The following is a 27043-nucleotide window of genomic DNA, read 5'->3' as shown; positions in this document are numbered from 1 at the left end:
CTTTCTTCTGAAAACATAAGCCTGACTCAGCCGTAGACAGGGCGCCTGGTTCTAGGCTGAAATCCAAACTGGAGAACGGCACACGTTCCCGGGAAGGTGGTGGAATCAAGAACAAGAATTCCACAAAGAGGTGAAAATGAGGGAAAATAAGACTATCTTTGCAATGCCTCCAAAACTAGCCTTGGCCGCACCTTTTGTTACAAACAGCTCTGCCAGTTCCCCTTGACCTTGACCTGGAGATAGCACATGTTCATTTTAATCCCAGGAAAAGAGAGCCTTTTCTTTTTTTTAACTTTATTTTATTTTTATTTATTTATTTATTTTTGGTGGCGTTGGGTCTCCGTTGCTGCGCGCGGGCTTTCTCTAGTTGCGGCGAGCGGGGGCCACTCCTCCTTGCAGTGCGCGGCCTTCTCATTGCGGTGGCTTCTCTTGTTGCGGAGCACGGGCTCTAGGCGCGCGGGCTTCGGTAGTTGTGGCTCGTGGGCTCTAGAGCGCAGGCTCAGTAGTTGTGGTGCACGGGCTCAGTTGCTCCCCGGCATGTGGTATCCTCCCAGACCAGGGATCGAACCCGTGTCCCCTGAATTGGCAGGCGGATTCTTAACCATTGCGCCACCAGGGAAGTCCCAAGACAGCCTTTTCTGGTAAATGCTGGAGATAACTCTTTTTCTTTTTCGAAACAAATACAGACCCATCTGGGACGAGACTGTCCACTGCATTCCACTTGTGCTGGCCCTGGCGTCTAAGTCGAGGAGAGCGAAAAGATAAAGTGTACCAATGCATCCATCACCCCTTCATTTGTCTTCCCCACGTGACTTAAAGTCAGCTTAAAAAGCCAAGGGCGAGCGAGACTTGAAGAAAGAAGAGAGAATCTGGTGGACCAAATAAAGCACATCTATTGTAAGCAATGCTGAAATGTTTCCTACTTATTAAGAGAAAATTGTGAATGCTGTGTCATAAACCTTTTCAACAGATTATCTGATTGTTACAAATTTCCTTCATGTAGTCCAAAAAACGACAGTAGCAAAGGTACAGTTCTCTGAACTCTGCGTGAAATAATTCATGTAAAAAAGAAAAAGATGTAATGGGACCATAAAGTTTCCCCATCAGTTTCCTACGACTGGGTTAAAAAGCTTGACTGATTGTTTCAAGTATAATGATTACAGACAGTGCACTGTAAAACTCCGGGACCCTAACTTTTGTTCTGCTTTTGTTGCTTCAAATACCAAAAAAATAATTGTTTTGAAGACGTAAATTAGAACCATTTGGATAATCATGCAAGTCAGTCAGGAGTTAGGACCGATTCTTGCCTTTTTAAGATAATCTTGGCATGGTTCCGCTTTTCTTTTGGTTCCACAGGTTTACAAGCTTTCTGGTTGAGGATTATTACACTGTGCTCCCATCCAAGCTGCCTTCCCAACAATGTTTGTTTTTACCCTTAACGATGAAGGTTTCTCAGGCAACTGTGGCGTTATTCCCACGTGTAGAGTCGTGGCAGCTACGGAAGCGTGACCGCGGGGGGCGGGGGCGTAGCTGCAGCCTCCTGAGCGCTGACACCAGCACACGGCTCTCAAGAACTGCTCGGCACTGGCACACCACGTGCCTGCCCAATCCCAGGTCTGGATGATACTAACTCAAACAGGATGAAAACTCACAAACACTCTCATTCGGGTATAAGATCTGGGCCTTTTTTTTTTTTTTTTTTTAAATATAGTTCATAAGCCTTAAAAAGTATTCCTCCAGATTATAAAAGGTTAGTTAAAACTGTTTAATAGGAACAATCTTGGACAAGCGGAAATAGCTTTGATTTGAAGAATTATAGCAACGTACAACTGGGAAGGACTCCACAGGGATGATCAGATGGGACAGTCTATGCCTGTTCTCGAGGCTCTGCATTAGAAAGATGACTGATGGGACATTCTGCCCTCTTTCAAGGCACGTGCCACTTCTGAAAACTGCCGGCTTTCCACACAGGCTATGAGATATTTTATTTACATTTAAAAATAGCTTTTCTTCTTCAGTGTAGTGGAAATGCCCAGAGACCAGTCACTGAAATCCCTCCCTAACACAGGTGCAGAACAGCTTTATTGATCTCTGGATTTGTCCAGTCATTCCGAATGTCATCCAGATGGTTATCAAAATCCACGAGCGTTTCATAGGACCGGCTATCCAGGAGTGATGCCGAGATCCTCTGGGCCTCTGGCCAGTCTTCACAGTAATCACTACGAGGTGAAACAGGAGAAATCAGCCTCTTAATGAAAACAGGTGGCTTTTCAATAGAGTAAACAGGAAACCAGCCACATGCATAGTGGTATAAAAGAAGACAGTAATGAACACTAGCAAACACGTACGTTTAAACACATGAAGATGTACGTAACGAATATGAAACATGAAAGAGTCACCCTCCAAATGAAATTCTGAAAAAGGTGGAAGTAGATGATTGATTACAAATAAACCAAACCAAATGCCTGGAAAGAGGGCTCGGCTTGGGGAGGGGTGCCCTGGGGTTGAGGTGGGAAGACCCTCGAGTGACACTCAGGTTGTCTTGACTGCTTGGAAACCCTGTAGGCCTTAGTCCTCCAGGGGTCGAGGAACACGCGTGACTTCTGTATGAGGTTTGCACGCTCCTCTGGAGAAGACGCTAACTTAAAACCCCAGAAGGCTGGGGTCAGCTTTCCCGTGGGAGCCGAGTGCCCCGAATGGCACCAGCACACATGGCACACGGGCCACCCTGGGAACAGGGCACTCACTAGTGAGGGTCTCTGCAGCGCCATTTGTTTTCGTGGTGTTCGTACACATGGATTGTGGGTACCACACAGTCCATCGTGAACTTAGTGTTGTCTACCTGCAACGAGACAAAGGACACGCTCGTGAGCAGAGCCAGCACTTCTGCTGCAAGTCCGCAGGCCCTTCCTCGTGGCTCTCCCAGGACCAGTGTCAACACTGCCCGTGGCAGAAACCCCACCTCACAGCGCGTGACACCACGAGAGCACGGCCCAGGTGTACTGTGTCATACAGCAGAAACACTAAGTACTTTACTGCTTTTTCACAAACGTGAAGCTTCCCAACTTTACTTCTGCCTTCCCTGTTAGAATCCCATCTGGAGTGAGGTTAACAGGGTTCTTGATGAGAGCTACTCACCTACCTGGCTCCTTCCCCCGCTCCCTCAGCTGTGCCAGCTAACGTAATTCAATGGTTCTCACACCTGAGCGTGCATGAGAATCATCTGGAAGCTTAGTGAAACAGACCGCTAGGCCCCTAGAATCTGCATGTCTAACAAATTCCCAGGTGGTGCTGCTGCTGCTGGCATGGGGACCCCACTGTGAGACCTGCTGAAGCGGACTGACCCCCACCTCTAGAAATCCGTGTGCCGGGACAGCAGTGGCCTGCGACTCAGCAACTGTAAGCCTGCAGTTGGGAGCAGACTGCAAAAGGGGGCCACGGTCCGATGAAGTGTCCGCAGAAAGGAAAACCGTTTATATCAATAGATAAAGCTCCACGTCAGCAAGAGGACGCTCAGCCGCCATCCCGCACACAGAAGACTCAGGAGTGAGCGAGTGACTTACCATGACGAGAGCCGTGTCGCTGAAGCCCTCGGCGATTCTGGAGGCCACCTTTTCTGCAACCTGGTTTGGACTGTGAGAGAAGAACCAGAGAGGTTACCGCATTCTAGTTAACGCCGTTCAACCTGTCTGCCTAAGGCAGAGTGAATGGCAATGATACAAAGACCAAGGGCACCAGTAAGCTGCCCGAGCTTGTTACGCCCGTTTAAGTAGCTTCTCGTGACTGCGCTCCCGCTGCAGTGACTGGTGAGGATGGGGAATCCTGTGTGGGCCATGAGGAGCACAGGGGAGAGCAGGGCCCTTCCCCCACCAGGAAGCCCTGGGAGGGGATCTTGAGAGGGTGTCTTCTAAACAGAAAGGCTCCCTGGACCCCGGGGCAGAGCGCCACCCAGGGCCTGCAGACAACTGTGCTTCTGAGAGCCGCCCCAGGCCAGCAGCCTCCAGGGCCCACCTTCTCCATCTGTGCTCTTAGCTGCTGGAATCGAGTCAGTTGTTTTTCCTTTTTTTTAGTTTTAAAAATTCCTAAGCCATTCCAGATCTTCTCAGTGCTCATGAGCCTTCCCTGGCTGGCTCTGGCCCTGCGCCCACCGCAACCTTGATAAATGGCAACCTTCCACCTTACATCAATAGAGTGACTTGAAAAAAAAAAAAAAAAATAGAGTGACTTGGAGAGTGGGTCTCATGCGTCCCTGCACTCCCCCTCCTCCCGCCCACAGGCCCATCCACTCTGACCTCCTCCTCGGGGCCTTACTTATCTCCCTTCCCCCACAACGGGCCCAGCTCTGATGTCAAATCTGAGTCTTTTCCTTTTTAGGACAAGAAAATTAACTGGTTCTGTCCAGCCACGGTCCAACTTCTCTTCTCGCTTTCAACCATATTTCTTCAACTTCTTTAGTAAGTTGATGATCCTGTCCCTCTTGCTCCATTTCCTCACTCTGCTGTGCAGTCTGGCGTCTGCCCCCTCACCCCGGAGGGCCAGCACCCCCGAAGCCTCCCTACCGCCTGCCATGCTCCCAAGGCCCCCTGGCTGGAATCCGGGGCAGCTGGAATCAGAGGCAGGCAGGCCGGCTTGTTCCCAGTTTCTCTGGCTGAGGTGACCTTTCCCACTTCTTTCCAACCCCTCACCAGGCGCCTCCCCCTGGCCTCCTTCATTCTCCCTGCCACCCGCTCCCTTCCGCCTATCACCGGAGGCATGCGTTTCTAAAACTGCCTCCTCATGGGTCTCAATTTCCAGGCTCTTCTTAGAGGAGGAAAGCCCGCCGTGCTCAGGCTGGCAGACCCAGCCTCTCTCAGCACGGGACCAGCTACCGTTCCCACCCCCGGGAGCAACGCGCTGTGTGCCTTCCATCCCAGGGAACTGTCTGCACGCCGTCCTCCTCACACACCCCTCCCCTCACTCATACTCTTCCCTGTCTGGAAGGCCCTTCGGCGCCCACCTCTGCTTACTCAATTCCTTCCATCTTCAATGCCAAGAAAACACCATCCTCTCTGGGACGTCTTGCCAAGCTGCCCCAGATGAGGTCCATTGGTCCCCTCTCTAAACACTTAAGCCTTGGTATGCAGTTGCCTTTTTGTGCATCTTTTTCCCCTGCACAATTAGAGTCTCAGCTTTTTGAAGCAGGGACAGAGCCATAAAGAAACACACTATACAATTACGATCGTTTCTTTGTGATTGAGGTGAAAAAAGCAGGTTCAATGCTTTATAAAAATAAGTTTATCTAATTATTCTATTTTCACTTTTAAAATTGAGAATTTATAGAGATGTGTGATTATTTATCTGCAGTATCGTGTTAAGAAAAATGAAAACAAAAAAACAGTTTAATAGGGAAAGGGCCCCAGGGACTCTTGTCCCTCAGGTCACCCCGGAAAGCCCTCAAAGTGAAGTCAGCACTTCACAGGAGTCGGCAAGTGCCGAGCTCCCGTAGAGGGACCTGCTGATTCACCCGCCCACTGTGGAGAAGGCGCACCCCGTGACCGCTCCGAGTCTTTGCGGGTCCTCACTCAGTCACACCTTAGGTGCGAAGGGAAACGAAGTCAGCATTTGCTAAGGGCATGATCTTCTCCCTAGGAGCATTTGCCACAAGGAAACTGGCAAAATACTATTATCCTAACGTTTATGATTATCATAGTACTTGGTGACTTTTATTGGGAAGGGGATCGAGAAACATTTATTATGTTTCATTTCAGATACCCCCAAACTCACTTAACGTGTGTTCTTTTGAAAGAACTTAAAACTTACAATAGTTAATGAATTGCCAAAGTATTTCAAAGAACTACCAATTTTGTTTACCTCCTATTTGTATTTCACACTTAGTCTCTAACACCGACCTGCTCCACTCCTAATGTCAGATCGTCACATTGTGACAGTCACGTCAGTACTTTGTTTCCAACTAGGCTGTACAAGTCCTTGTTCCTGTGAACAGTCAGCTGCCAAATACAACGGTGGGGACCCTGGAGATGGAAGCCACTTGCCAATCCCCCGTCCCAACCCACACAAAACTAGGCATCTACCTGTGATTGAGATCTTACATTTCCATCTAAAAGCTCTTTACTGAGCATCTACCTCAGGCCAAGGCACTGGACCTGGTACTGAAATCTACCCCTCATGAAATGTTTATTATGAAGCAAAGCTCCAGCAATTATGAAATGATCAAATAAAACTTGATGGGATAACCTGAAGTTTAGGAAACGAGTAAAACAGTTACAAACACCTTATAGTTCTTTTCTCAGATTAAAACAGTGACTGAATGATCCTTTTTTAAAAAAGGTAATCACAGGACTAGTAACAGGACCGGCCTCTATTTGGAATCAAGCACAAAGCTAAGCACGCTGCGTGTGGCTTCGCTCTGCCCTCCTCAGTACCACTCTCCGAAGGATGAACTCTTCGGCTCCATTTTACAGACAGGACCACTGAGGCCAATGTGGTGAATCAGTAAGTCACTGAGGACTTGAATCCAAGTCTAACCTGGCTCCAAAGCTTATGCTGTGAGATGATGTGAATCAGCCGATGTTTCTAAAAGAGGAGCAAAATTTTAGCTAGGCGAGGCTGAAGAGAGAAGGGAAGGTTTTCTAGGTAGAAGCAAACGGTACTAAAGAAGGAAGTCAGCGTGATCCCAGCTTCTGAGCTTCCTGGCTGTGTGGCTTTGGTGCAGCGAGCGTCTCTGGCTGGAGTTTCTTCAGCTGAGTGTCCTTGTGAGGATTCGAAAGGATGACACCAAGAAAGCCCCAGGCCAGGCTCAGTGGTAGTGACTGGAGGTTTACTCCAAACATGCTGGAGGGGTGGCTTAGATCCCGGAGTACGGCCGAGGCTCACGGGGTCAGAAGGGATCCAGAGGGTTACTGGACACACTTGTCTCACCGCCCACCACGCTCTCTACAGATCTCACCAACGGTTGGTAGGCACTTAGACACTGACTTCAGTGGGAGAATGAAGACCTCCTGAGCAGAGCAGGTGAAGGACCTGGGAAATTCTAGAAGGTGTGAAGAGCATGAAAGTGGCGTCTGAGCAAGTAATTCTAGGCTGCGCTGCAATGAGGTCCGAACAGAGGCAGGAAGATGAAGAGGCCACGAGCCAAGTGAGGCAGCGGAGGGCAGAGCCTGTGCGGGCGCGTCTGGGGGCGCGGGAGGAAGGAAGCCAGCGCCGTCACCTCTGGCCCGGTCTCCTCTCCTTCCTGCAAGAACAGCTGTGGGACAGTACTGTCTGCTTCCGGGAAGCCTTCCAAGGACGGCTCCCCGCTGCTTACAAAATAAAGTGAAATGCCGCAGAGCCATCAGGGTGGCCTCACCCGCTGGCGCCCCTGTGTGTGCGCCCCTCGCTCCTGCCAGTTTCCACCCGGTGTCTGCATCACGCTGCCCCCCCTCCGCACTCTTCCCTCTGCTCTCCACGTCTGCACGTGACAGGACCCTGCCACGCGCAAGCATCCGCTTCAAACAACACCCCTCCCTGAGGGCCCCTCTGGTCACAGCAGTGGACTCAATGCCGGCCTGCTCCTGCTGGACAGCGCTCTGTACCACCCTCCCGGCATGGGGCCTGGGGGCCTGCACCACAGGCCTAGGTGTCGGTGTCTTCTGTGTTCAATCCAGCAACTCGAGGGCGAGGGCCAAGAGTCCAGCTTGGCTCAGCACAGAGCTTGGCCCGGGGCAGGCGCTCTGTGCCCTGCAGCCTCTTTCGTGTAACAAAGACCAAGACTGACACGGGCCGTGAATAGGCCCCAGCTCATCAGCACCCGGGAGGCAGGTGGGCTCAAAAGGAAGGCGTGGTCAACAAGAGACGCACAGGGAGAGAGAGCCCGAACGGGCAGCGGGCGGGGAGACGCGGGAGCCAGGCTTCGGAGGGCGCCCCTGCGCCGTGGCCCACGCAGCGGCTTTCACGGGAGTCGTGCTGAGCCCAGCGCTGCGCCGGCGACCCTGTCTCCCTCAGAGTCCCGACTGGGCCCAGCCCTCTAGGGCAGAACGGCTTCCATCCCTGAAGTGTTTCATCAGCTTATTGTATTATGGCCCTAACGCTGTGAGTCCAGCCTCTTGCCTTTGCTGGGCAAGCAGATGTGACTCCAGGGGACACTTCGGTCTGGGGTCCTTCACCGCGTCCCAGGCCGCCTGGCCACGTGAGGGAAGCATGCGAGGGCACCCCAGCTTCTGCCTCTGGCTTTCGCTGGTCAGGGTGCTGACTCCTCTGGGACTCTGCCTGTGAGGTCCCATCAGGCTGGCTGCTGGTCGTATCCCTCGACCAGAGGGCACTCTTCTCCTCGGGCCGGACTTCTTGACCCAACCCCTCCTCACCCCTTCTGGCAGCGCAGGTACCAGCTTTTGTCTCCAGCTCTGGGTGACTGAACCACCCTCTCCTGAGTTCTCTTGCATACCGTTCACACCTCTGCAAACAACTGCCTTATTAAGTCTTCCTCAAATTATCCTAACTACACGGTGTCAAGTGTTTTTTTGCTGGGACTTTGACGCAGAAATAAAGCAAAGACCTCAGCTTTGCTCATTAGTGAGAATCACAGTGGGTGCAAATAGCCGGATAAAAGAAACCGGAACCTAACATGAAAGAAGCAGCAAACACCACATTTTCATCAAAGTATCAGACCTTAAGAGCACCAGACCTAAAAGTTACTCTTTTTTTAACCCCCCAAAAGAGTGGAGTTCTTTCCTAATGCTATGCCCTACATCATTCCCACCTTGGCAATGGGAAGCAAGACACAGCTGAGTGGGGACAGAAACAGGAGGCCCTGGACTGTTGCTTTCATTATATGAATTCCCTTCAAGCAAAACAAAGAAGATACAGAACAGAATCCCAACGTTAATATAAATGTTTAGAATTACTGTTGTTTGGAATTACCCATACCGCACTCCCCCTGGAATACTATAAACAAGCACAGAGGGCCCAGAGGGGTTCTGTTCTAACAGATTTTGCATCCTGAGACCACAGAGGTCAAAACGTGTATCAGAGATCATCTCCCTCACAGTATCATTCTTTCAGACCCCAGAGAGGTTTTGCATGGACATACCTGGCATCCTTTACTCGTTCGTTAGCTTGATAATAACCAGCAATCACATAGCTATTATCTTTGCACCATGAATCAATCTGAAAGAAGAACAAAATTTGGGAAGAAAAGGTGAATGATTTTCCCTTAAATATCAAGTCTCAATAAACAGAGGGAACCCCCCCAACTGCTGGATGCTGGGACAAGTCAGATATAAGCCCTGTATCCTCCTCCCTACAAGAATGAAATGGGGGAGCTCCCTGGTGGCCTAGTGGTGAGGATTCCAGGCTGTCACTGCTGTGGCCTGGGTTCAATCCCTGACTGGGGAACTGAGATCCTGCAAGCCGAGCAACGCCGCCAAAAAAAAAAAAAAAAAAAAAAAACAAACAAGAATGAAATGGGTGTTCAGGGGAAAGAAGGTCACCCCAATTTGCTTTCCACGGTCCACGTGAGGCCAGAGAAAGCAAAGAAGAGCCTGGGCTCCCACTCTCACTGAGGTGGGGTGTCTTCCCACAGAGGAGGGCCCTGTAATGACTGGGAAGGGTGGGGCTGGACACGAACAACCTCATCCCCCAGTCCCAGCAGAAGGCCCCAGTGTAGACATATATTAAACAGGTGCAGTGCCGTGGGTGAGGTGAGACCAGAGTTACCCACCTTCTCTGATAATATGAAGCACTGAGGCATTCTGGGGCTTGAATAAGCCTTAAGATCATTTAAATCAATCTTTCACAGGTAAGCAAACTAAAAAGCTCGGGGAGGGTCTAAGTTTGCACAGCCAGGTAGCACAGCCAGCCTGGGAATATAAGTCTGTTTCAAAGCCAAGTGCTTTAATACTGTATCTCAGTATTCCTAGCAACACACCATGAAAAATCCATCATGCCGGGATGTGGGGTAAACAGGCACACGCATTCACGCGCACACCCTTCTCAGTGGCATGTTTTTAAATGGGAGCATGGCAGCAGATTTTTAAAGTTTTTTGTTTTATAATGCCACTCTTCTCTCATCAGATTTAGCATCCTGCAGGTCTAATGCTATTATTAAAAGCAACAAAAGGTCATCCTGTTTTGCCATAATGGAATTTTAATAATACACTGCAGTAAATTCTATCCTCAGTCTGCAAAAGAAGAGATAAAATTGATCCTCAATTTTTTCAAAGTGAAGTAGCTGGTTAAAAATGTTTTTCTTTTCTTTCTTATTTTTCTCCTTTTTTAAACATAGCTCTACTGCTCTTTTTCTCAAATTCTGGTTTGGGTCTCCAACAGTCTCCTTTATGACTAAAAGCAGACATTACAGAATGGTTACAGACCAAGGTTCCCTCGCTCACACAAGGATTAGAATAATAATTCTGGCTTCCTAAGAGCTCACATATTACCACATTGGGGCAAAACCAAGGCTCAGTGAACGAATTAGACGTTTTGGTCATCCACTCAAAAGACGAGAGCCATGTCTACAAAATATTTATAATGGCTCTTTCACTGTAACTTTGATGCAAATTATTCCACAATTACTTATATTTTATTTCTATCACCTCTTAAAGGAATGAGTTCTAGAAACTCTCTATTGCTGCTTACAGCACCAAATTCTTTCATTTCTTTCTAAATGTATCTCTATGTAGTATCAAAGGGCATAGCCCTGTTCTAAAATTTGGCATTTGGCCCCATTCCCTGAACTCAAACCCGTAAGTTAGCCCATCCTTTAGTGTAGCCCTCTCAGTCTTTGTTTCTGATCGAAGACTGGTCTCTTGAATGTGTCCTCACTTGAGGTGACCCTCACCCCTGCCCACTTTGGTGCCCCTCTCCCAGCCCTGTGGTGTGGCCTGTTCTTATATCCAGAGTCACAACTACAGATGGTATCCCGAGTTTGGCTACTGTCCTGGCTTCCTAATGCCCTTGTAACAAGTTACAAAAATTTAGTGGCTTAATACAACACAAATTTATCTTACAGGTCAGAAGTCTAAAATGGGTCCACTGGGCTGATTCCTTCTGGAGGCTCTAGGGGAGAATTCGTTCCTTGCCTTTTCCGACACCTGGTGGTCACCACATTCCTTGGCTGGTGGCTGTATCACTCTGACCTCTGCTTCTGTCACAACTCTTTTCTCTGTCTCCTACCCTGCTGCCTCTTATGAGGACCCCTGTGATTATACTGGGTCCATCAGATAATCCAGGATAATCACCACATCTCAAGATCCTTAACTTAATCTCATTTGCAGTCCTTTTTACCACATAAGGTTACATGTTCACAGGTTCCAAGGATTAAGGTGTGGACATCTTGGGGGGCCATTTTTTGGCCCACCACAGCTACATTTAATATAAGATAATTATTTTCTGCTGCTGATATCCTGACCACCCCAGCAGTAGTCCTTTTCTATGGCCATGCTGCGCAGCTTGCGGGATCTCAGTTCCCTGACCAGAGATCAACCCGCGCCATGGCAGTGAAAGCTCAGAATCCTAACCACTACGCCACCAGGGACTCCCACAGCAGTCTTTAGTGAGCAGTCTAAGCTGCTCCCAGATCCCTTTCCTGGGCTGAAGGTAACGGTTCAGGACTCAATCCCTAGCAAACACGTGGTGTCACCTTGTACCTGCACTCAGAGAGCAGAGGAGGCACTTGACATGAAGGATGATTCTTGTGACAAACACAATGCACACCTCAACTTACACTTTACCTAACGAGGGGTGAATTCCTGTATGTAAATCTCCAAGGGCCTAACCAAATTCCAGCAGAAAAATAATGTCATGACCTTGAACTTCTAGTAGAACTTTTTTAAAAAAAATTTATTTATTTAATTTATTTTTGGCTGCATTGGGTCTTCATTGCTGCACGCGGGCTTTCTCTAGTTGCGGGGAGCAGGGGCTACTCTTCGCTGCGGTGAGTGGGCTTCTTATTGCGGTGGCTTCTCTTGTTGCAGAGCACAGGTTCTAGGCTCGTGGGCTCAGTAGTTGTGGCGCACGGGCTTAGTTGCTCTGCAGCATGTGGGATCTTCCTGGACCAGGGCTCGAACCCGCGTCCCCTGCATTGGCAGGCAGATTCTTATCCACTGCGCCACCAGGGAAGCCCTTTTGTTTTGTTTTTGTTTTTTTGGCAACGCCGCATGGCTTGTGGGATCTCAGTTCCCTGACCAGGGATTGAACCTGGGCCCTGGCATTGAAAGCGCTAAGTCCTAACCACTAGACCACCAGGGAGCTCCCTAGTAGAACTCTTTGAAGAGGCTGTCCCAAAAATGAACCAGGCACAAAAGCTCTGGCTTGGCTTTAGAAACCTTTCGATGATTCAGAAAAGAACAACCAAGTTAAGTGTGGATGCCCGTGACAGGCATGCACAGCCTGTCCACAGCTGTCCAGATTCAGACACAAGCGGCCCCCAGTTGAGGAACGGAGAACGGGCCACCAGAGCCCACAGAGGTAGCGTAAACAAGTTTCAGCGGAACCAGACCTCATCGGTGAGAGTGACCTGGCGGGCGGAAGAGTCAGGGTGTGGGAGGAGGCGAGCAGTGTGGACGGTCGGTAGGGCAGGGATGGGGCAGGCAGCTCTTGAGGGCCCTCAGAATCCTGAAGTCAGCCCAAATGGCCTGCTTATGAAAAGCCCAAGCAGATTTACTTAAGTGGCAGCTTATACAGTAAAGGCAACTTGCTCGCTCCCAAGTGGGGCAGGACAAGGCAAAAGAACTGAGAAGCTGTCTGACCGCTGTTCTCAACGAATCCGCTTCCGTCTTCCTTACCTTGCTGCTAAGATGCCCTCCTCCCGTGATGCATCTTGTGAACAATCAAAATGAAAAAGTTCAGGACAACACTCTGAAACTCGTCAAGTGACTCTGAATACAGGGTCCAAATCCTGCATTTACTTATGCAGTTTCTTTTACTTTTCAGAGGGAAAGAAGGACACTTTCACCTTGGCATAAGTCTGCCACCCTCTGTTCAATGCCCTTTCAGGCTCGTTCCATTCCAGACACATAGGAGAACTACTAAAGGCCCTGGGCCCGACTCATCCGTTCCCAGTTAGACTGCACAAAGAAAGCAGCTTCTCTCAGCAAACTCGCTAATATTTGCATGTATGAGGCACTCTGTAATTTTCAAAGCACTATCACCCACTGCATGTGGCTATATAATAGCCATGAAGTAGGCAAGGCAGGGAGCTGATAAGAGCCACCCCCAGCAGTACGTTGCTCCCATGTTTGCACTTACAAGCTGGGTGTGTCTGTCAGCCTCCCTGTCTGCAGCAATGAGCAGGCCTTGGCTTCTAAAAGTAGAGGGGTTGTTAGTTTCATGGAGAAGAAAAGCTCCTTCTCAAGTCGGCTGCTGATTCTTCTCTGGCAGGAAAGGAGCTTGCTCCAAGGAGGAAAAGCGCTGGAGGTAAATGGCATGGGGACAGAGGGTGAAGGTCAAGGGGAGGAACTGAAAGGAGAACCCAGCGCAGCCAGCTCCCTCTCCCAGGCCAGCACATTTATGTTCTGGAGAGAAAAGGGGGCAGGAGGAAGCAGGGGGCTGAGCCAAAAGCCAGCGGGGCAGCAAGCGGCCTGTGCAGGTGAGTAGAGAAGGCACATATGGAGGCGGCAGAAAGAATTCTAGACTGAAGTCACGCTGACTAGACCAACCGGCAAAGAAGGAAGTCACTGGAGCAGAATGTAATGAAAGGCAGCTCCACAGCACCAGGAAACCACCGACAGGGGAAAAGGACAAAGAGGGCTTAGGGAAACAGCAGGTTTATGCTAATTTCCCTACTGACATTTTATGGGTTTTTGCTTTTAGAAATAATTCCATCACTACCTACGTCAAAGGGTTATAAGGATAAATTAACAGGCATAAGTACTTAAAAAAAAAATAGAAAGCACCCAGAAATGCAAGGATTTTTTTTTTAATGGAAAATTATAATGAAAAGCCTTGCAAAGGAATCTGATGCTGCCCTTTGATGGACTGCATATCAAGTCAGTCATTCCCACTTATCAAAAACAACTCAATACGAAACTCCCTGAACAGAAACAAGCTGTGAGAATTAGGCCTCGTTTATACAGTTTTATGGATGTAGATGCTTTATTAAAACTACATCTTCTATAGCTGATAAACCATGGCTCCATACACTGAGATTTTTCACTGCCTTCAGGTTATAAAGTTGCTAAGTCAAAAGCTGAATGATATAAACTTAACTATCTTAATTGTAATACAAAATTTGTGGATGGACTCAAATTGCAAATTTTCCTTTTATAACTTTATTTAGAAAGTTATTTAATTTGTACTCAGTTGACATCTTTCTCGTATTTTTCAAATTCTGAGTCTATGATTCAAAGTTTTGATCAACAGAGGAAAAGTGAGCACAAACCACCACTGCTTGGCAAGGATAAAACTTTGGCTGTTAGTTTCTACTGTCTGAAAAGAAGCTAAGCGCAGAGAATCTGGTTTGCACTTAATTTTACTGGACAGGAGACTCAAACACTGAAGGGCACATTGGGGGACATGCTGGAAGGTGAGTCTGGAGTGCAGTGTGCAGTGGTGCAGGGTCAGAACAGGCCTCAAGCAGTGCCCCTTAACAAGCTGTGGCAGTGGGCCTGTCTTAAGAGTCAAGGTGCCCTCTGGACCTGGCCTTCCCTCCCCAGGTAAATGGTGGACACAGCCCTAATCCTTGGGGAAAATTCATGTAAAGGCGACTCCTATGCGGTTGCTTATAGTTGGTATATTTAATTCGTTCAAGTATTGCGTTTATATCTTGTAATAGGAACATAACCCTTTAACTCTGTAAAGCTTACTTAAGAATGAAAAGAATTAATCCCATTTTGACAATTCCAAGTGAGGTTCAAGTTTGCCTTTAAGATGCTCTTTGATTATTTCTGATAGGATTTTCTAGGGATTTAAAGCAACACACCTTTTCCTCCTACCCACGCTGGCTCCACCCTGGTTAGTCTGCTGGCTTCCCTTCTTCCACCCACCCCGCAGAAGCTGGAGGTCCTCAGGTTTCTGCCCATGGCTCTCTACTCGTTACACACAGTCCCAGCCAATAGGACCTGCGCTCATGGCTTCAGAAGTCACTGAGAAGCTACTGGTCCCCCATCTACGTCTCCAGCCCACCCATCTTCGGAGTTTCAGGCCCAGTTTTCAGCTGTCAACACTAGGTCATTTTCCCTCAACGAATGGCGCCACTGTCCTTCTGATGCTTAAGTCAGAAATCGAGGTGTGTCACCCTTGCCTCCTTTTCCCTATGTCCCCACACGATTAGTCACGGAATGCTGTGGATTCTCCCTCCTGGCTCTCTCCGGTCTGTCTCCTCTGCTTCCACAGTGCACTTAGTTTAGGCCACCTCTCTGCCTCCAGTATTATACACACTCCTGCTTCCAACATCCTCTTTGCTGCAGGCTGGGGCAATCACTCCAAGACACAAATGTGACCATGCAGCTCTCCTCCAGGGGCTTCCCTGTCCTCATGATGGAGCCCAAACTCCCCTGTGTGACCTGCAAGGTCCTCTACGATGAAATCTGTCCACTGCTCACCTCTCTCCACGCCAGGTCGCTTTATACTCTGCTATACTTGCCCGCTTGGTACAAGTTCAACTGCTAAGCAGGTACGGTGTTTGATCCATAGCCATATCCCTCCCCCAGCACAGGCCTGACACTACTGGAGAACTGAATAATCCTGCATTAATGCTGCTGGTTAATCTAGTTCCCGCAGGTGAATGCACTTCCCATATCCAATTCACCACGCAATTCCCTTGATAACAAAATAGTCGAGACAGGTGGTTGAAAAGACTTGAAGTAAAACAGACACAGGCACACCCCAGGGATGTATTGGTACTGACAAGCTATTTCTTCAGGAGCTAAAATGGTCGATTTTATAAATATCATCTACTTCTTATCTATCTCCTGCCCCAAGATGATATGAAGAAATTCAGACAATGACTCAGTTTAACCGGCATTCAAAGATATGCCCAGTAAGCTAGGGCGAGGACCGTTCGTCTAAAGATACTTCCTGCTTACCAAGAATTTACATGGGTGTCATAATTACGTAAATTACAAAATGGATTCATTTTACTTGTTGGGAGGTATAGAAAAAGGACTTCTACCTATACCTTCTCGAACTTAACTACTTTTTGCATAACCAACTAATATTTTTTTAGTACCATAGTTTATATGTATATGAAAAACTGTACCTCAAGCCAGGCAGGTCTGAGTCTACAGTTTATTTTTCCTTAAGGTTTCAACTCAAATTTATAGGCGGTCTGTTTTCCTTCATGGGTCACCCTACCTCAACAAGCACTGCCCAGGATTCAATGACCAGCCAGGCTATCCCTATGCCACATCTTTTCTCACTGTACTTCAACAGACCAGTCGTGAGCAGACCCACAGAAGTGTGCGGGCTGGAAGGCATGTCTGCTCCGACTTTTAAATTCCACAGTCTTCAGCTTTTAAAACCACGGGTGCATTCTAGATGTCACTAAGGAGGACAGACAAGCCTCCCTTACAAAGCGCTCAGGGGCATTCTCGGGCAGCAGTGCCCGTGATGCCAGCGCTGCCTCGAAACGTGTCTCCACCCTCGGGGTCCGGGGCACTAACGTCGGAAGAACCGCAGCCTTTACACCCACGGCAGACACGGATCCGGCCCCGCGAAGGTGCGCAAGAGCCAAACCGCAGTGCCAAAACTTCCCGTGACTCAAAATCCCAAATACAAACGCTGTCGAATCATCGCTCAGTTAACGACGGCTTGTTTCTATAAAGGATACTGGTGTGAGAAAATTAATGTATTACTCGTCGCCTAAAGCGTCTAAAAACACCCAGGACGGTTAAGATCGCTCCTGCGGCCGCTGCCACTACGAGCTGCCATCTGCGGGGCCTTGCTAAGTGCAGGCAAAGTCCTATACGCCCTCGCGGGTCGTCCGTTCGTGGTCACGGCTACCTCGGGGGTGGGTCTAGACTCCGGCTGGACCACTGTGAGCTTCCAGCTGGGACTGCTCGGAAGCTGATCGCCAGGCGATCTCCTGCCCTGCTGATTCCGAGGCAGTACCCTTCCCGCGCTTACCAGGGTGAGGGCCACCTCCAGCATGGGGGCGAGGGCCAGGGTGCCGTGGAAGAGGGGTATACAGTCCACGAAGAGGGTGTGGTGGGCACCCGGGCCGCCCAGAGGAAGGTGCTCCTTGCGCGGCTTCTGCTTCTCGGCCACCAGCAGTCCGTTGACGGCGCAGTGCGGGTACTTGGCGCCGTGCAGCACCATCTTGCAGTAGGCCTGGGTGGTCAGCTTCACCCCGGGCATGCTGAGCCCGGGAGGGCCCCGGAGGCCCGGCGCCGGCCGAGGCCTGGATCCGCTGCCCGGCCGCGCGGCGCCTCAGGGGAGAAGTGGGACGAGGCGGCGGCTGCCTGGTGCGGTCGCGCGGCTGGCGGAGGCCCCCACAGGCCAGGCCCCGCTCGGGCTCGGCTCCTCTCGACGCCGGCTTCCCTCCGGGAGAGACGGAGGAGCCCACGTCAGACTCCCCTCATGCCTCTCGCCGGGCGCCGCCGAAAAGCGGTCTCCCAGCGGCCGCCGGAAAGCAGCCCAGCTCTGCGTTTTACGACGTTCGCGGCGGCCCCCTTGACTTCCGGTCCTGTGACCTCCGGTGCGGTCGGGCGCGGGGTGGGGTCCTCCTCGATCCCGTGGTGCTCCGCGGCGTGACCTCTCTGTCTTCCGGTCGTGAGTAGCCGGGGTGTAGAGGGCGGTCGCGACGGGCACGTTGAGCATCGGCTGGGCGGCGGCAGGTGAGGGGGGCAGCGGCAGGTCTGCTCCGCGAGGCTGGTGAGGGTCGGGCGCAGGAACCGGCGCTGGGCCTCCGATCCCAGTGATATTGAGGCCGGCCGGCGAGGGCTCCGGGCTCGGGAGCCGCCGGGTGGCGGTCTCTGTGCCTCCCAGAAGCATCCGGCAGGTCCTCGCCTGCGCTGCCGCGGCCGCGGGCTGGCTTCGGCTCTGACCTTGGAGCGTCCGCTGGCCGCGGGCGCGCACCCTAGGGCAGGTCGCTTTGCGGGCTCCCGGCCACCTTTTCAGACGGTGCTGCGCCACCGCCCCGGGTGTAACGGGGCTCAGGGGCAGGCGTTCGGCGTCCGCCCACGCGCGGGCCAGGCAGGGGGAGAAAACACGGGAAACGGGAACGAGTTCGCCCCTGATGTCATGCTTGTGTTTATTCTGCCCGTGATGGGTATTTTCTGAATGCGTTTGGGATCCTTTTCGTCATCGGTGGGGGTCCCCTGAAACGTCCAGTTTTAAGGGAGGGGGAGGTAAGGAGGCTAGGCATGATTCAGTGAAGGCCCAGGTGAGAGGTGGGTCAACCAGGTCATTCGTTGTCCTGCAGGGTTTGGAAGTGGCCCAGGGCCCTGTCTGCAGCCTTTCTCCCGGGTTTCCCCTTCCTGTCTTGTGCACATATTAGGTCTTAAAGCAAATAATGAATGCAGTGCGTGCCACAGTTCCTTTGAACTGTTGACTTTTTTTCTCTGAACAGTGGAGCCCATCATAGCGGCACATTCTAGCTTTTCCAGAGTTTCCTTTAAAAATATTTTTCTCTTTGCTTTTTAAGAAAGCCAATGTTTAAAAAACAAAAGCAAAGAAACGATATGCAAGAAAAACCAAAAACCCAGTTTTCTCCGAATTGCCTTAAGTGTATACATATGGTGCTTGGTTTATAATGAAGCTCCGTTAAAACGTGCTGACTGCTGAGGAAAAATAACCTCATCCTAGGTTAATTTGTGAATTCAGAGTCAGTAATGAAGAAGGGATCAGTTATGCTAGAGGGGAGAAGAAGAAAAAAGAATTGCATTGACTTCCAAAATGCATTGGGGCAAAAAGAAGAATCATTCCTAATAGGTGTTTATGCTTATTCATAGAGAAGGTACATTTTTATCTTTCAGAATGTTGGCTACCAGAGTATTTAGCCTAATTGGCAAGCGAGCAATTTCCACTTCGGTGTGTGTACGGGCACACGGTAAGTGTAACTTTTCTTTTTGCTCTGCTCTGTTTAAGGCCCTGTGCTGGTGTTTCAAACACAGAGGGCTGAGATGGCTAAGATCCTGGTCACGATGTTGAGGAACTTGAGGGGAGGTATAAATATTTTAATGGGGCATACTTCTAGATTAGAGAGTATTTATGAATCATATAGAATTCTGGTCTGGGTCTTTGCTTATACTGATATTTTCCCCCTTTTCCTTCCCTTCCCATATTTTCAGGTTCAAGTTCAAGTTCCAGCCCTTTTAAGAGATCCCCACTGTACCTGACTTTAACACTCTCTCCCTCCGACAAAACTCCCAGCCACTTACCTTGAACACGGTTTACATTATTGGGACAATGGAAGGGAAGGAGTTTGGACTTCCTCGCCTGAACTGGGTTTAATCTCATTTCTGCCTTGGACTAGTTACTCAAGTTTAGGAATCTGTTTTCTCACCTGAAATATATGTAAAGAGCTTAGTGCAGTGCCTGGCACATAGCAAGTTTAGTTTTGCATTTATCAAGCATCTTCTTTGTACTTGTCACTGTTAGGCACTTAGAATAAAAGAATATGAGATATGAAATCATTCCCCAAGAATGTTTGCAATCTGGAGAGGGAAGATACATGAAGGCAGCGATTCAGTAAGAGATGGACCCTGAGGAGAAACATTTAGCCTGGCCTCTGGGGTACAGGGGAGGCTTCTGGAGGAGAGGCCTTGCTCTGCCGAAGGGCTAGTAGCTTTAACCTCACATTCCAGAGGGGAGTGGCATACCACGCAGAGGGAAAACAAGCGGAAGGAGGAAGTGCAAGTCAGCATGGCAGGTTGTGTTACTGAGGGGTCGAGGGCAAGGCTTGAGTGGTGGCTGATAAAGGCAGAGAGCAAGGCTTATGTATCCAGGGGCTCAAAAGCTGTTGCCTGAGTTGCTTTGTGTGTGAATTTTTCCTTGAAATTGTGTCCTTTAATCGGCAACACTGTTGTCTTACCTTTCTCTATATTGCTGATATAGCTCAGGATAACACTATGGACGTAGACTCTAAAACAGAGCATTTTAGTGAGAGTATTATTGAAGTATGTAGTTTAAATGACTAGGTAATGAAAAAAATTAGTTGTTTAGTTAATACATGCAGAAAGAAGCACTCCTTCACTAAAAGCCTGGCAAGTCACGTAGGACAGAAATTACATTTTGTTTCCATTTTGGTTTTGCTAATATATTTCCTTAGCTTTTAGTTTGTTTGCTTAGTTTAGTTGGTAGTATAATTTACAGAAAGGAAAATTTATCTTTTCTAGGTGTTAAGTTTCTACGGATTTAGGTACACTCACACAGTTGTGTAACAACGACCCCTGTCAGGACATACAACATTTCCGTCACCCCCAAGAGTTCTTTCATGTCCCTTTGGTCGTTCGGATCTTCTGTAAGAAGTCAGCTTGAACCTCCCTTGGTGGCACTGGTCATGACTTATTCTTAGGGTATTGCTTTAGGCAGAGGAAGTCAGATCTAGTCAGTCCCTTCTTGAAGCCCTCCGCTGGCTTCTTGTGCCTGGAGTAAGGTCAGCACGCAGCCTCTCTGGTCTCGTCTCGTCACGTCAGGCTCAGGATGGCAAAGGGCAGCCCAAACCGGCCCTTCCTGTTGGCTCACGCCCCCAGCCCGCACGGGAGTCCTGCTCCGCACATGCGCCAGGCTGGCCCCTCCTGCCTCAGCCCCAGAGGTGTGGATGGTTGCTTCTTTCGAATCATCACCCTCCGTGCAGGTGTTATTTCAGAACAGCCTTTCCTGACCACCTGTCCTGCCTTACCTTGCCTTGTGCTTCCTTAGAGACTGTGGATTTGGGGTAGTTTGAGTGTCGTCTGCTTCTAGAGCGCCAGCTTTGGAGGCCAGGGACCTGGCCGGGCTTATTCGTTGCCACACCTCCAGCACGCGGTAGGCAGGTGGAGAGAACTGCAGTCCATTAGACAAGTCTCGTCCTTTAATTTTGAAGTTTTACTTGTACAAGTCGTACACGAATACGTGAACCGGTTCTCCACATAAAATAGCACAGTCTGGAGCACCATTGGTAGCCCCTGTGGGAAGTTTGGATGTTTGTGCGGAGACACGTCTGATGGAGAGGGGAGCTCAGATTCCCCAGATTGCCTCAGCAGAGGCTCCCCAGAATCCATCCAGGTTGAGGATAGAAATGCTAAAACATGCACTAGAATGCGAAGTCTTTGCTTTCTCTCTTTTTAAAAGGAATGTTTGGTGTGTTAAGCTTTATGTGTCTGTGCTCCGCACTCCCCTCCCCGCCCCCCGTTTACTGGGGACCAGGCCCAAAGTGCTGAAGAGCCCTTGGCAGCCCTGAGATCACGAATTGGCCATTCTTGTTCTAGAAAGCGCGATTTTATGCTTAGAGTGCTGGAAGGTTATGAGCATTTACGTCTTTATAACAGCTTTATTGAGATGTAATTTGCATAACACCCATTCACCCGCTAAAGGGTGCACTTCAGTGGTTTTTAGTTCCTTCGCTGAGTTGTGCCATTATCACGCAGTCAGTTTTAGAACATTCTCATGACCCTAGTTAGCATCTATTTTTAATAACTCGTGTAACCTGAGTGCTTTGTAGTTTTTTCATCATTTTGATAGAGTTTTTAAATTGGAAGGTAATTCTAGCCATTTTCGTCTCAGATCCTTTTGCGATAAGGTCGGGTATAAATATATAAGTATGGTAGGCATTTGCAAGTCACAGATACACATCTAGAGAAATTTTACTGCTTTAAGACTTAAGGTTTTATTTCACTACTGTTAACATGTTTGGGGAGATTTTAATCATTGGGACTAAGCTAAATGGAGGTGAAGCATTTTTGCAGGACTTCATACCTCTAAACCAGTTTGGAACACAAAATTTTCTTGGAGATGTAGGGTAGAATTGAACACAGCTTTTTGCAGAGGGAAAACCCTGAATAAAATTGAAGATATTCCTTTTTTTTCCTGCTGTCTGAACTTTCTTCCTCTTTACTGGAAGAATACATGGGTACACACCCACTTGAAGGCACTAAAATTTCTGACTTTTTGAGCAGAATCCTCATTTTGTCCTCTCCTCTTTCCACTGATAACAACTTGGGTTTAACTTGCCAGGGGTTTTGTGTGTTTAGTTACACATACCTGTGAGTATCTACATGTAACTTAGATTTTTAAAAAGAAAACATAACCCTGATAGTGTTCTGTGACTTGGTGGGTACACAATTGTCTTTCCATTTTGGGCACATGGATCTCCATCATTCATTGTACTGTTGTAACTTTGTTTCCTGCCATGCATGTACCCCTGGTTCCCTTCCTCTGCTTGCCTTTTTCTTTTTTTTCCAGATCTCTCATTTCCCAACGTTCTCTGTAGTTTATTGTTTGATTCCCACTTCTAGCATGTAGACACTGGTAGGCAGGAATGTTTGCGTTGTTCACTGATGATCCCAGATTGGAGCCACGCTTGGCATACAGTAGGTGCTTGGTAAACCTTTGCTGAACAGGCCAAATGGCTCTGTGATAACGCGTTTCTAAGGAGCACAGCTTCTTAGTGCGTCCTTGGTTGGACACAGGTTATTTGATACTTTGCTGTAATAAGCAGTGGCGCAGTAACCAGCTTTTCATACATCTTTCTTTCTGAACTTTGAACCCTTGTTTCTTTCATGAGGTTTACATTGTTTGTGTTCTTCCCCATTAGTTGGAGTCCCTTGCAGAAGGGCCTTCCCTTAGTCCAGTCTCCAGTCCAGCCCAGGGAACCCGAGCGCCCTCTCTGACCTCTGCATGAACACTGGTCGTTGCAGGCAGTGCCGCCTTGTTAGCGATGCCCCGGCAGGTTTTTGTTTTGCTGCGATGAAAAGCGCTGCTGTTACCCATCTGCCAGCCTCGCTCTGCTGTCTGGGCCCCTCAGGAGAAGCCTGCTCCCTGTTGCACATGACAGTCCTGTGGCTGTTTGGAATGGTGGCCGCAGCCCCTGGGATAACTGAAGTTTTCTGGGTGCACATACACATACTTATTTTGGTTTTTAGAAGTACTGCCTTGTTTGTAACGCTGAACCTATGTGAATTTTCAAATATTTATCCAATGCATGTTTTAGGAAGTGTTGTGAAGAGTGAAGACTATGCTCTCCCGAGTTACGTCGACCGGCGTGACTACCCCTTGCCCGATGTGGCCCACGTCAGGGACCTTTCTGCCAGCCAGAAGGCCTTGAAGGAGAAGGAGAAGGCCTCCTGGAGCAGCCTCTCCATTGATGAGAAAGTTGAACGTGGGTATTGAAGGGAAGCAAGGGCAGCTTGCGTTGGGCGAGAATTCTCCTGATTCTGGGCTGCCGCCCAGAGCCCAGCGTGCTGGGGAGGGTGGGGTGCTGTGGCCCTGTGGGGCTGTCCAGGCTTGTGGGCTCCAGCCCCCCCGGGGAGGAGCGGGAACAGGGATACAGAGCTGCTGAGCGGGGCTCTGTGGAGGGCTTAGCGTGTGAGTCGCTTCTCGGGGCCTCCCTGGGTGGGACTGGGTTGGCTGAAAATTATTGACGGAAGATCAGCGAAATGTCACTGTCAGGTAGGAAAGAGGCATGAAAGTATTATGGGCTTAAACAGACCCTTAAACCTTAATGTAAAGGAGAAAGAATTTCACTGCTTTTTTTGCCCAGAGTAAACTCCATTATGTTATGTTATGAGGCTATGAGGGTTGCCCAGTCCAACAGCAGTAACTTCATGCATCTGCTTCCTTCCCCCTTACGTGTGCGTGGGTGCGTCCGGGCCTCAGGCCTGTGTTGTGTTCCTGGCTGTGTGTTTGCCGCCCCCGTGTTGTGGGGAGGAGTGATGGAGCCCCGCCGCGAGGAGGGGCTGTCGGTCCCCGTGGCCCTCTGCGCCTGCAGCGCTGTCCTTTCTGTTCCCAGTGTACCGCCTTAAGTTCAAGGAGAGCTTCGCGGAAATGAACAGGAGCACGAACGAGTGGAAGACGGTTGTGGGCGCTGCCATGTTCTTCCTCGGCTTCACTGCTCTCATCCTCATCTGGGAGAAGCTGTACGGTGAGTGGCGGGGAGAGAAGGGGCCGTGTACCCGGAGCGGCTGCACCTTTCAGTGCCCAAGAGTGGGCCGTGGGGCCTTCACACAAAATCGGCGCTTCCGTCCTGGGCTCCACCCCCAGCTTGTTTACCGGGTCTGAGAGACTGGCTCACGTGAACGGAAGTGGTGTGTAAGCCGAGTCTGCTTTATTCTGAGCGGGCCACGCTCGGTCACGCACGGCTTCCTTTGTACAGCACGCCACCTATCCAGTAGTGGTTTCTCTGCTCGCCAGTCAGTTGTCAGAAGAAGGAGTAGTGGAGGTTAGATCAAGGAGAAGGGAACTGTTACGCATCAAGGGCCGTTTCAGCTGTCGGGGAGGGACCGCAGCTCAGTAACCAGAGTTCTGGGTCTGCGGACCTAGCAGTTCGTGCTCAGCCATCGCTGGGGCTGCCTGCTTGCTCGCTCGTGTGCTGCCTGTCCTGTGTTCTCTCCGCCCAGCCGAGGACGCATCGTCCCATTCTCAGGAGGTGTGGTCCTGGGTCTGTGGCCTGCCTGTGGCCGCGGGTCGGCGACAGACCTGTGACCCTCTGCTCTCCCCCGCGTCACCTTTGGTTCTGTTCGTGCTCTGTGCTTGCCTGTAGACCCGTTGTCTGTATCCTGTAGAGAGGACGTTCTGCTTTTAGCTTAAGTATTTTATTGCTCGCTTTTACAAACGAAGGAATAATTTGCAAATGTCGAGTTGTCAGTGCCCAGAATTCGAAACCAGTGTGTGTGCACGCGTGTGGCTGGCAAGTGGCAGACGACTGCGCTGGTCGGGTCGCCAGTGAGGGGGGAAGACCTCGCCCGTGTGGCGCGTTGGCTCGGCAACACCTTGTCGGGACCGTGTCGCCTCACGAAGCTGTTCTGGGCTGCAGTGTACGGCCCCGTCCCGCACACCTTTGAGGACGAGTGGGTGGCCAAGCAGACCAAGAGGATGCTTGACATGAAGGCGGCCCCGGTCCAGGGCTTCTCAGCCAAGTGGGACTACGAGAGGAGCGAGTGGAAGAAGTAAGGACCCGCCGCTCGCACGCGGAGCCCCCGTCTCCTCCCTGCAGCTCCGCACGTTTACGGCGGTGCTCGTTCCCAGTACCAGTGCTAATAAACGAGCGGTTTACGTGACGTCCTTGTGGCTGGTTCTTTGATGATAACTGAATGAAATGGAAGCGTCATTTGAAACACAGTACGTTTCTCCCAAGTGTCTGTAGTGAATACATTTTGGGTATAAACGAACTGGCGAAAGTAAGTTGTATAAGGGGATAGCATATAAAAACTAAAAATACAGAGTCTTGTGGTATGGGGTGTTTCGACAAGAGATTTTCATGAGAGTTAAATCCCCATCACAGTAACCAGACTGACAGACCTCCCCGTGGTCGCTTCCCTCCTGGGACTGTCTCTCCCCTTGCAATTGTGAGTGTCGGTTGGAGTGTGTGACCACGAGATTGGGAAGGGCAGACCGAGTTCTGCGCTCCTGCCTTTTTATCTAAGAAGCAACAGCGAAGCCAGCTGTAGGCTGGGCAGGCGTTAAGGAGCCCTGCCCGAGCCCCCGGCAGGCGTCCTGGGGGGGCTCCTCCGTCTGTCCTGTGGTTCTCTCCCCTCGCTCTAATGTCCGTTCCCCTCACTGGGTCCTGGAACCCCTGCGTGGGGAAGCAGAACAGATTCCGGAACAGAGCTGGTGCAGAGGGGTCTCCCAGCAGCGTTGGTGAAGGGGGGGGTCGGGGGGGAGCTGTGACTGGGAAGGGAAGTTGGTCCCTGGAGCTCGACCAGAGGGATGTCCCAGGAAGTTGGCCTTAGACGGGCTTGTGAGAAGGCTTGAAGCAACCAGTGTGGCAGGAGGAGCAGGGGAGCTGTAGCCCGATTGCGTATCTCCCGCTGCTCTGGAAATGGCCCTGCTGGCTTGTTCTCAAGGGCCAGCTGACTCCCCGGGAGGCCCTCTGCGGGGAGGACGTGCCGGGAGCTGTGGGGTGCGAGTCTGGCTGTGAGGACCAGCCTGTGGCTCTGGGTGGCTTGGCCCTCCCGCGGGCAGTGCCATTTGCAGCTCCTTCCCAGCGAGAGCTCCTGTGGTGGGGCTGGAGTTCCTGACCTGGCCCCTCACCTGGCTCTGCTGACCCTTGAACGATCACTGGTGGGTCCCCTGCCATGGGCCAGGCGCTCACTGTCTCACTCTCCAGAACGACCCCAAGAGGAAGGGGCCCTTCCCGGGTTGGGCGGTGGAACTGAATGCAGCTAGAGGCCGAGGGCTCTGCCTGAGTGGGAGTGGGGGGTGCTGGAGACTGACCCCCAGACGGCTGCTCCCCTGGAGTGGCTTCACACGGAGTCTCCCTGGGCCTGGGGGCTTCCCCCGACCACGTCGGAACCACTCGTGCACTTGCTCAGAGGATGACCACCTGTACCTCAGCGTCAGATTCCAAGATGTGACTGCTGTCCTATTCTGTCTCTCTGTCTTTGTGGGTTTATGCCTTAAAAAAAAAAATCCCTTTACTGCCATTTTAATGGAAATTCAGCAGGAAACAATGAATGCTCGATCCAGCCCACCATCCTTAAGCTGGAGGTCTACTGAGCACTTACGGATGGTCTGCATGTTGTGAGAGTGACGGTGTGAACACGACCCTTGGGGCTCACCGTTGGGGCTCCCAGGAGCACCGAGGACGAGTGAAACAACAGACGACGTAATTAGAGGGTTCGAGAGGGCTCGGGGCGGTGATGGAGAGGGTGTTTCAGCTGGGGGTGGGAAAAATTCGAGGTCGGTGATGGGAGACATCCCCGAGGAGGTAGCCCGTGAGCTGAGACTTGGTGACTCTTGCCCACCCTTGAGCAGAGGCAGGGACGAGGGGGCTCAGGTGGAGACAGTCATGCTCGAAGGACCACGGACAAAGGCCCTGAGGACAGAGCTCACTCGGTTCGAGGGCCTGAAAGACGACCCATGGGGCTGAGACCCTGTGAGGGAGGAGAGGAAGGGTGTGGAGAGCATGGGGGCGCAGGAGAGAGGGCAGGCTGAGCTCTCTCGGGGGGTGCGCTCGTGTGGCCACAGGCTGCCCCTCCCAGGGTGTCTGGGG

General features: G+C 50.5%; 2 protein-coding genes across 3 annotated transcripts; one reads left to right on the top strand and one right to left on the bottom strand.

Moving 5' to 3' along the window:
* Positions 1-870: 870 nt before the first annotated feature.
* On the bottom strand, positions 871-17586 carry EMC8 (ER membrane protein complex subunit 8). Of its 2 annotated transcripts, XM_007172585.3 has the most exons (5): positions 17038-17583; positions 9065-9141; positions 3564-3633; positions 2748-2842; positions 871-2219 (listed from the first exon to the last, which is right to left on the bottom strand). In XM_007172585.3, exons 1-5 carry the CDS (start codon positions 17266-17268, stop codon positions 2060-2062), a joined length of 633 nt encoding a protein of 210 aa, XP_007172647.1. In that variant the 5' UTR covers positions 17269-17583; the 3' UTR covers positions 871-2059. The 2 variants fall into 2 exon arrangements, with proteins under 2 accessions (XP_007172647.1, XP_007172648.1); XM_007172586.2 differs by lacking the exon at positions 2748-2842 and having other exon boundaries at positions 2092-2219; positions 17038-17586.
* A 23-nt stretch (positions 17587-17609) lies between these two features.
* Positions 17610-25109, top strand: LOC103015443 (cytochrome c oxidase subunit 4 isoform 1, mitochondrial). Its single transcript, XM_007172584.3, has 5 exons — positions 17610-17747; positions 18888-18961; positions 23045-23212; positions 23843-23974; positions 24866-25109. The coding sequence occupies exons 2-5, from the start codon at positions 18889-18891 to the stop codon at positions 25000-25002; spliced, it is 510 nt and encodes a 169-aa protein (XP_007172646.1). The 5' UTR covers positions 17610-17747; position 18888; the 3' UTR covers positions 25003-25109.
* The last annotated feature ends 1934 nt before the right edge of the window (positions 25110-27043 follow it).

Source organism: Balaenoptera acutorostrata, chromosome 19 (genome assembly GCF_949987535.1).
Source record: "Balaenoptera acutorostrata chromosome 19, mBalAcu1.1, whole genome shotgun sequence".
NCBI classification, from domain to species: Eukaryota; Metazoa; Chordata; class Mammalia; order Artiodactyla; family Balaenopteridae; genus Balaenoptera; species Balaenoptera acutorostrata.
This window is presented reverse-complemented; position numbering and strand designations above follow the sequence as displayed.